Below are 9,783 nucleotides of genomic sequence, written 5' to 3' on the forward strand. Positions count from 1 at the left end.
GACGTTCTCAGAAAAAGAAAACGGGAATTAGTTTGTCCCTCCGTGCGCACCGTACCGCTCGGTGTCCTTGTTTCCGGTTGCGCGTTTCCGCTTCACGTGAAGGCAGAAGAAGGTGAAATTTTCAACCAGATAATACATCTGAGGAAAAACCACAACAAAAATGTTTAAACTTGAAGGACTTGGGCCTAAAATGGACCCAGAGGAGATGAAGAAGAAAATGCGGGAAGACGTCATCTCGTCGTTACGAAATTTCCTCATTTACGTCGCTCTGCTCAGAGCCAGTGAGTACAGACAAAAATGGCATTGAGAATCCGTCTATTTCAGTTTCTAAGTAATATCTAAGTTAAAAGCAGCTTTGTGCGTTTAATGTTTGCACAGAATTGTATTATTAATATTATTGTTTTTTATTTTGAAACAAATACTGAATCAAAATGCACAATATGTTCATTTTAGGCAGAATATTTTACCAGTTTTTGACCTGCATGATATTGGGAAAACATGCGACTGTGAGATATTATTGTTAAATATTGCGATGAATTTAAACCCACATTTTCCAGGGTCTTCCCTTTTTTCCACAAATAATGACGTCCCTACCACACTAGCTACTTACTATTAAAATATATAGACGCGACACATACAAGAAATTTGAATATTATTGAAAAGTTAATTTATTTCAGTTACTCGGGTCACTAATTGAAACTGAGTATATACAGATTAATTACTAATGTTTTCAGCCTTTGTTACTGTTATGATTTTCCTTTCACAGCTAATAAAAACATGACATTTAAGATTAAAATATTACATCAAGTCACTGTTAAAATTATTTAAAAAACATAGTTTTTAACAGAAATATGGACTCAGTGAAAAGTATGTTTAATATCTGCATAAAAGTTATTTTCAAAAAGGCACTTTAAATCTAAAATAACAAATGAGCCTCATGTGAACTCATATTCTAGTTTCTTTAATATGACCATTTGGTGTGGACATAGAAGAGGAAAAGTGAATTTTGGCATTTATACTATTCGTAAACATAATTTGAATGCATTGCACCAGAAATATAAGAAGTTTCCTAATGTTGCTTTCAAGCAGTCCTTTGCGATTGTGAAATTACACACTTAACTTGGAACTTGATATATTGCGCAGATGTGTTCCCATCATTCTGATGTTTATAGACTAATACAACTGTAGCAAGCTGATATTTTTTTCTTGACTAAAATATGTCAAACAAGGCAAATCTATCGTTCTCGTGAGCAAATAAGCACTTTAGTACTTTTTTGGCAGCCAGCTGGTTGGCAGTGTGCAGCATCAAGTGGGAGACGGGTAGCCCCACATTACTCTTTGCTGCATAAAGCTGGTGAAACTCCCTTCATTCTCTTTTTATTTATGTTTTATGCTTCTTGTGTTCACAGCCCCATATGTGTTAAAGAAACTGGACAGCATATGAGTCGAGTTTCCTGGTCCATGCCTCCATCCACAGTTTCCTACATCAGAGACGGCGATGACCTCCTCATGAAGCCAATCGGCCTGTTCCTGGATCTCTGGAAAACCACCAATATTTTTCCTTGGCTTCATCTGAGACTCTTGCTGTTCTCATGTTCAGTTTGTGAACTTTAGTCTTATTTTCTAATATGTAAGCTTTGTCTTTTGGTAATGTGTCTACCAGTGTGATTATTCAACAAATAAACTATGTTGATTGTGTCCATTTAAAGGTGTGAAATTAATTATTGTAGTTATGTAATACTTTATATTGTGCTTCCGTTGTTTTACTGACCAGCCATACATTTTCATAATGTCCCTTAGGAAGTTGCATCTGCAGTGGATACTAAATAACATGATTCTAGTATTATTCTGGTTGGATATTAAACACTGTTTCTGTTAGTTCATTTAAATGAGTTTCTTTCCACACACCCAGTTTCCAAGCGTAGATCATGCAGTAAGGATCATTCTACAAGCTCAGTTTAACTTAATCCATTTCATAAACCTCTTGCGATGTGTGTTTGCGATCAGGTAAAAACGCCCATTTGTGTGAAAGGTTCACCAGTCAGACCCAAACTGTCATCCTCCTAACAAAGAACATTGTTTAGGATGTTCAGAAACTACCAGAGCTCAAGTCTGACAAACTGGAAGATCCCAAAATATTGACATCCACAGTTAACCAACCCAGCTTATTAGTAGCATGGATCGAGAAGATGCCAAACAAGAAAAAAAAAGCCACATCAATCAAGATTGAAATTTGCTGATGACAATCAGCAGACAATCAAATATCTGCTGATAAAGTTTTATGGGTCAAATGAATGATTCTGCCCCTTTGATAGTTTCATGGTTCTACCATTTCTAATAAGGAGAGTAGTCAATCCATTTCTGGTCAAATTTACTCCAGGAGTTTGAAGATTCACAAACCTGCTTGTTTCTTTGAAACTTAAGGGACATATATTCAAATATTACTGTAGATTTTTGCAAATATATTGCGCTTGACCACACAAGTTTAAGAATTTCACATTTCTAACATTTTTTATTTCTTGAGTTTGATATTTTTTCTTCTATTTGTCGATTTTTTATTTTATTTTATTTGCCTTTTGAAAATTGATTTTTTTTTTCTGATGTACTTCCTCAAGTTTACCACTTGGGGGCGGTGTTGTTAGCTGAAAGTCAATGAATGAGACTGCAAAAGGACGGGAGGCTCAGACAATGGATGCGATTATGTGAGCGCTCTGGATTAAGTAGCGATGGTATCACAGAGAGGCATGGGACTTGATATAAATCGAGTGTTTCAGCAGCAGAGAGAAATGTGCTGACACTGACCCTATTGCTATTTTTTGGAGGTAAAGCTCGAGTCTGCACCGCATCCCTTCGTGTTATTGTTGATCCAGGCCCGCCCATACTCCACAGCATCTCCGGGAAAGCCGAGGACAACACTTATCTATTCATTACAAGAGAGGAAGGTGAGTCTGCTGAGGAAGCAGCATTAAGATGAGATGTGGACAATATTAGTAACCTGCGTATAAATATCGTTTCTATAACGCAACGGATGCTCGAATATTCTTAATTAAGAAGCTCCACTTGCTGTGATGGACTTTCCAGGACATTTCCAGCATATTTTCAAACAGCTCAACCACCAGCGCCTGCATGGCCAACTATGTGACTGTGTGGTGGTGGTTGGAGGTCAGAGCTTCCAGGCCCACTGCTCCATCCTGGCTGCCAGCAGCTCTCACTTCAGGGCTCTCCTCAGCTCCATCGATGAGGGCTCAGGAGCTCAGGAAGTAGGAGCCCGCCATGTGATGGAGCTGGATCCGGAGGTTGTGACACCAGAGGCCTTCTCCACCCTCCTGGACATGATCTACACCTCCACCCTCTCCTTAGGGGCCTCCAATGAGATGGACGTGTTGTTGGCTGCATCCCATCTCCACCTCAATGCTGTGGTCAAGGCCTGCAAACTGCACTTGTCCAGGAAAAACTTTCCTGCCTCAGCACCTAAAGGCTGGAGGTCAGTGCAGCAGCACCAGCTGCAGCAAAGTCTGTGCTCCCAGGTGGCAACTGTTCCACAGCATCTGGTAACCTCAGCCACAGAGGAAGACTCTGAGATAGAGGATATGGGGATGGAGGTGAGTCAGTCTGGAGAGGATGAAAGCCAAGGCCTGGAGAGGAGTGAACAATTCACAGCACCATCTTTGAGACAAAAACGAAAGTCAGATGAGGAGCTCCTTGGTGACAAGAAGAGGATGTTTAGCTACAAAGAGTGTTCACCCACTGTGACCAGGAGCACAGAGGAAGGTGGAGAAGATCTATCATCATCAGGCTGCCTGAAGACGACTGGCAGGCAATGGGACAACCGAGGTGACGATGAAGACGAGAAGGAAGAGAAATATGAGGCAACTAAGGGGGAGTTGGAAGAAATCCAGCTGCCAACTCAGTCAGACAGCAGCACAGGAGGGGCAGGAGTGTGGAAAAAGGCTGAAGATACAGATGGAGACGCTGGGGTTAAAGTTCAAGTTGGAGAAGAGGAGCAGGATGAGCCAAAGATACTGATTGAGGTGAAAATGGAAAATATAGGCTCCTACTCCAATGATTTAGACAAAATACCAAACAATTCTCCTCCATCACCACTAGAGGCGCAAATTGGTGATGAAAAAATGAACATGGCTGACCCAGCAGAGGCTGATGGTGTAACATTATCATCACAGCTGTGCACAGATGTTCACACAGATACACTGACAGGGTCTGGGGATCTGGGTGGGGACACAGTGGACGGTGAAGGCCTGGACAGCTTCTCTGAACTTGCCTTTTCCTGCTTTCTCAATCCCAGCAGTGAAAGTGTAATGGGAGCTTTGGGAGAAGAAGATACTCTAGCTAGTCTGACAGCTGCTGCTACTGCTGCTGCTGCTGCCAGTGATGCTCCTACAGCTCCCGAAGATGCAAGAACACAGAGTCAAATGGTAGAAGAAGCAAGTGCGTCTTCTGTCCAGCCCTCTGACTCTTCATCTCTTGTTTTTCCAGTAACCCCTGTCCCTTTGCAGCAGATTCTCCCAACTCAGAGCTCTGGATTCAGTGACACAATCATCCTCCAACCCAATCAGAACTCCTTGGCAGGGTTTTTGAGCGGCATCAGACCGAGTCTCAGTCTGGACACCTCGCTCGTCCAACCCTCCAGGGCCGGGAAAAACTCTGGGGCTCCGGCTTTCCGTCGCATCGCCCCTAAAGTATTGCCTGGATCAGAATCCTGCACAGACACTCCCTCTGGAACAGCAGGTGACGGCACAGATAGGCCAAGCCTGACTAGAGCTTCTGAGGATGTACTCTCAAAGTGCAAGAAAGCGGCTGCTGAGGACCACGTGCTGCTGGTGGAAGGGGAAAAGAAATACGCCTGCAAGATCTGCTGCAAGACCTTCATGAACCTGACGGACTGTAAGAAACACATTCGCGTCCACACTGGAGAGAAACCCTATCCCTGTCCAAAGTGCGGCAAGCGCTTCAGCCAGTCCTCCCACCTCTATAAACACTCAAAAAACACCTGCATGAACTTTAAAGACGATCAGGCCTTCTCAGACTCTCTGCTTTAATCTGTGCTAAAAAAAAAATACACACTCTGTTCGAAATCATGAACATTTATCATAGTGAACTCGTGAAATTCTTAACTTTATCTGATATGAAATAAAATAAATTCACGTCTTTTCCTGTTCTACACTGTATGATTTCTTGTTGTGGTTATTATAAATGAAGGCAATGTTGTGAAAATGCTATGAAGACACCATAACTCAGACCAGAAGAAGTGAAAAAAACTGAGAGTAGACATGTTGTATTTGGTCATCTTTTAATTCTATGGCTTAATTAGATGCTAAAGCACCAATTTTGTATTTTTAAATGACAGTTCAGTTCTTTTCTTCAAAGAATGGTCTCTATGCAGAGCAGGAGCGTTTTACTGTTTAGTAAGTGCAGATCTGCAACATCAATGTCTGAATAAAGTACTGATCACCATGTACAATGCACATTTTTTATAAGAGAAACATCTTAACAAGGTAGTAAAACTTTATTTCTATATTATTTCAGACGGTGTGATGAAAGATCAGTACAATTAAAAAAAAATACGAATAGTAAGACTCTTTGACTAGACACAGAGGGTGTGCATAACCTTCTTTCGAAGAACTTTACTACATTTACTAGAGTGATCAAATCAACTTCTTAAGGTGCTAGAACATGTCTAGACTGCATTAGGACTCCCACCACTATTTTCTACCTCCCTGTACAGTTTTCATGAAGCAGCGGTAGGCACGGCGGTTTCTTTTCACAGTCTATAAGCGGAGTTCGCTTGGCATGTCCAAGCCCTGCAAACCTCCCAGCAGGTTCTGAACAGTCAGTGCTGACATGACGCCTCTGGTGGAGTAAGTGGCACTGCCTATGTGAGGTAACACCACTGCACAAGGAAAAGGGGACAGAAAAATGAAGGTCAATCATTTACATTTTTGTAAACCATAAACTTCAGTGCATTTTGTGGAGGTTTTTATTTGACTGACCAACACAAAGTAGTGCAGAATTGTGAAGTGGAAGTAAAATGATTTATTTATGCCATTTTTAAAAATTCTTTGCAAATAAAAATCTGAAAGGTGTAGCACGTATGTATGCAGCCTGCCTGATTCAATGACTAAATAGAATAGATTTGCTGCAATTACAGCTGCAGGCTGTAATTGCAATAATTGTAATACTGTAATTGTAATTTAAGCCTACAGCTTAAACTCAGGCAGACTGAACAGAGAGCATTTGTGCAAATCAATTTTTAAATAAGATAGACTTAGGTTTAGGTCTGACTGAACCATTCTAATACATGAAAATAAATTGCTGTAAACCGTTAGATGTCTGGCTGGGTGTTTAAGGAGAGTGTTGTGGTTCTCAAGATCTGCCTTGAGACCAAATTTTCAAAGCCTTAGTTTTATTTTTTTTTTAGCCTCAGATGTTTTGGTTTCTGAATTTTCCTCAAGACAAGTTAAGCCCACAGTAACAAGAGCCTTTTTTTTTACTGCAACTTAGTGTGAAACTACTAGCTGTGTTGTGAGAAGATAACAGGAATGAAAAAAAGAAGAGGGAGAAATATTTTCGTAACTGTACAGATATTTTTCTGTCTATACCACTAATCTGGAGCTCAGTTTGTAGGTTAGCTTGATACCAAGCTGCCACTACTGGCAGAAATTTGCAGTGACAAAATGTGAAAAAAGTTCACGGGGTATAAATACTTTTGTACTTACCACAGTTTTTCAGGGTAAGAAGCGGGTGGTTTGTTGGGAGAGGCTCAGGTGTTGTAACATCCAGGCCGGCTGCAGCTATCTGTCCGCTCTTAAGAGCCTCATAGAGGTCTTCCTGGTTCACCACAGCTCCTCTAAAACAAAGAACTAGTTACATCGCCATCCTCATGTATCGTCGCAGCAAAGATACCAGAAGGCGGCCTGCATCTGCATGTCTGGCCCTCCTGTGCAGCCTTTAAATGTCTACCTGCTTGAGTTGATGAACACTGCAGTTTTTTTCATCTTGCTGAAAAATGCCTTGTCACACAGGCCCTGAGTTTCTGGTGTCAGTGAGCAGGAAACCACAACAAAATCACTCTCTGACACAAGCGTGTCCAGGGGAACTGCCCAACAAAGAGGAGACGGAAATAAATGTAAAACGCAGATGATCGAATGCACAAATTAATTTTTAAACTAATCCTTGGTACTATGGTTAAAAATTTAACTTTGTCTGCGCTGCCATTTCCTCCTCACCAGACTTTCCTTAATTCCCACTTTCACTTTGTATCACTTCCAATGGTTTTCTTACCAAACTCTCCATTCACCTCTGCGGCGTGGGCTTTAGCAGTCCTTCCGGCATACAGCAGTCTCTTAATCCCAAAAGGAAGGAGTCTCTGAGCTATGGCCATACCTGATCACAAAATATGCAACCAAAAGTCTCACGTTTACAAGGTCAAGTCATATAACTTCATGTTATTTGGACAACCACAGAATCTGCCACGTAGATCTCCAGCTTCCAAGCAGCAACAGAAAAACAAACCAATGCGTCCCAGTCCAATGACCCCCACAGTGCTGCCCGACAGGCCATAACCGCACAGCCAGAGAGGTTTCCATGAGCTCCAGCCACCACTACGACAAAGAGAAACACCTTTATCTAATAAGAAAGTAAATTCAGGCAGCTGCTGCCGTTTCAGGTTAGAAAGTAACAGAAACACAAATAATAAAAGTAATTAGTATAAATAAGTAACCCAGTGAGGCTAACTTTTTGACCTCCTCCACTCCCTCTGGTAACCGGCGAGCAGTGGCCAGGAGCAGAGCCACGGTCAGCTCTGCGGTGGCGTCGGTCAGGACATCCGGAGTGTATCCGACACGTATGCCGCTGTTAAAAGGGAAAGAAAAAAAAAAAAAAAAGCTGAGAAAGCGTGAAACATTTCCTTTCAGTATATTTGTTTCATTTACTGAAGCTCACCGCTTTTTGATCTCATCTAGAGCCAAGTGGTCGAATCCCACAGACATGGTGCTGATTACTTTTAGGTTTGGCCCTAAAATCAGAGAGGGAGCAGCTGAAATGTTGTGCAGACTTTGTTTTAACACTGGATCAGAGAAAAAAAAAATAGACTAAATTCTTCAATAAGTTACAGTGCCTTGTGAGTGATAGACCTAGACATAGACCTATATGTGTTTTTTGGGGGGAGGTCTGAAATGAAGCAGCACACGACCGTGAAGTGAAAGGAAGAGAAAACATGATTTCAAAAGGTTTTTTTTTCTAATCTAAAAATGTGTCACACATTTGCATAGATCTACTCTGATACCGCTGAATAAAACACAGTGCAACCAGTTCTCTCCAGTTGTTACCTAATAAGTCAACAGAGTTTGAAATTTCCTACATTGCTGGAAGCTAACACTGCACGTCGCTGTGAAAACATCATCCACACTGTGAAACATAGAAGTGGCAGAATCATGCAGTGGGAATGTTTTTCTTAAACATTCACACCACATTTTTGTTTGGAAATCCTTTTGAAAACAAGTTTCTTTTTCCTACCGCTTTGTGTTGCTCACTCGCATATAATCCATTTAAGTACATTGAAGTTTGTGGCTGTAATATGTGAACTGTGATGGTTTGAGCTGAATGGACACTTCTTCAAGGCAATGTAAATGAAACGGAGTTACTGACATCTGCCACCGTGATAAACTAACCCAAGAGTTTAAGGAAATGAGCAATGCAGTTCTATTTTTGTAGAAAAAAATCATCTGTAAGTCGCTGTATACCAGAAACATAAAAATATTTTTCCATTTATTGTTTTATTTAATGGTTTAGTTCGATTTTTTAAACAATTCTCAGCAACAACCATATAAGTCCCTCTAACTTTAAGTTTAGCCACATTTACCTATGTTTAGGTGCACTACTTTTGCTTTTGAGTGAAAGCAAAAAACATATAATATTAATAAAAGACATAATTTGTGGTTAACCAACATTTAAAGAGCTACAAAGGATCCCTGGGATGTACTTTGGGTATCATGTCACACAAATGTATTATTCTCAGATTCATGTGGATAGTTGCTCAGATTAGGTGAATAGGATGACTGCATGGTGCTGCTATCAGAGCGATGCCTACCTGCAGCATCCAGGACCTCAGCATCGATCTTGTCTGACAGCAAACACAGAAGACCATGAGCTCCGTGGACTCCTTTAAGAAGCTCTGCCCTCGGGACAGGCTCATCCGAGTCCCACTGAGACACCTCACAACTGTTTGAGTGGAGACAGAAATGAAGGTAAAAATGACAATGGGATTTATTGTCACTACTGTAAACTAAATGAACACAGACAGTCATCTCAGCTGAAAAAACTGTCAGTAGAAGATCGTATGAAAGCACTGCAAACATGCTGACGTTTTATGTAACTTGGGGTCAAATTATCTCAATACACGTGAGCGCTAACTAGCAGGTTTTTAGTTTGTTATGCTGCTTGTTCATTGAGACTGTTATAAAACTCTTCTTACACGCCAGTCGCTCCTGAAAGGATCTCCGTTCCCTCTTGAGGGATGCGCCTCGTTATGAAAACCTTCATCAGTCCCCTCACTGCTTTCATTACAGTTCAGCAACACAAGTTCTCTGAACTCTCTTTCGGGTGGAAAACGACCGACGGCTGCAGCTTTAAAACCATTTAACCTTCAGTCAGCTGCACCACTTCTTCGGTAGGCGGGCACGACACAGGAAGTGCCCAATTTTATGCTTAGTGCGCATGCGCAGAGTCTTTAACCCCCGTGGCAGCAAATTGCTTCCACTTTAGTTC

General features: G+C 41.3%; 3 protein-coding genes across 3 annotated transcripts; 2 read left to right on the forward strand and 1 right to left on the reverse strand.

Moving 5' to 3' along the window:
• The first annotated feature begins 60 nt into the window (after window positions 1-60).
• tomm5 (translocase of outer mitochondrial membrane 5 homolog (yeast)) lies at window positions 61-1,708 on the forward strand. The gene is made up of 2 exons (XM_014991226.2): window positions 61-281; window positions 1,410-1,708. Exons 1-2 carry the CDS (start codon window positions 161-163, stop codon window positions 1,442-1,444), a joined length of 156 nt encoding a protein of 51 aa, XP_014846712.1. The 5' UTR covers window positions 61-160; the 3' UTR covers window positions 1,445-1,708.
• Window positions 1,709-1,842: 134 nt separating this feature from the next.
• Window positions 1,843-5,184, forward strand: LOC106920312 (zinc finger and BTB domain-containing protein 5-like). The gene has a single exon (XM_014991244.2). The coding sequence runs from the start codon at window positions 3,069-3,071 to the stop codon at window positions 5,055-5,057; it is 1,989 nt and encodes a 662-aa protein (XP_014846730.2). The 5' UTR covers window positions 1,843-3,068; the 3' UTR covers window positions 5,058-5,184.
• Window positions 5,185-5,291: 107 nt separating this feature from the next.
• On the reverse strand, window positions 5,292-9,714 carry grhpra (glyoxylate reductase/hydroxypyruvate reductase a). The gene is made up of 9 exons (XM_014991245.2): window positions 9,491-9,714; window positions 9,107-9,237; window positions 7,960-8,032; window positions 7,753-7,869; window positions 7,531-7,619; window positions 7,300-7,401; window positions 6,979-7,114; window positions 6,735-6,865; window positions 5,292-5,908 (listed from the first exon to the last, which is right to left on the reverse strand). Exons 1-9 carry the CDS (start codon window positions 9,577-9,579, stop codon window positions 5,787-5,789), a joined length of 990 nt encoding a protein of 329 aa, XP_014846731.1. The 5' UTR covers window positions 9,580-9,714; the 3' UTR covers window positions 5,292-5,786.
• Between the last annotated feature and the right edge of the window lie 69 nt (window positions 9,715-9,783).

Source organism: Poecilia mexicana, unplaced genomic scaffold (assembly GCF_051168715.1).
Source record: "Poecilia mexicana isolate PSO_F unplaced genomic scaffold, ASM5116871v1 scaffold_10, whole genome shotgun sequence".
NCBI classification, from domain to species: Eukaryota; Metazoa; Chordata; class Actinopteri; order Cyprinodontiformes; family Poeciliidae; genus Poecilia; species Poecilia mexicana.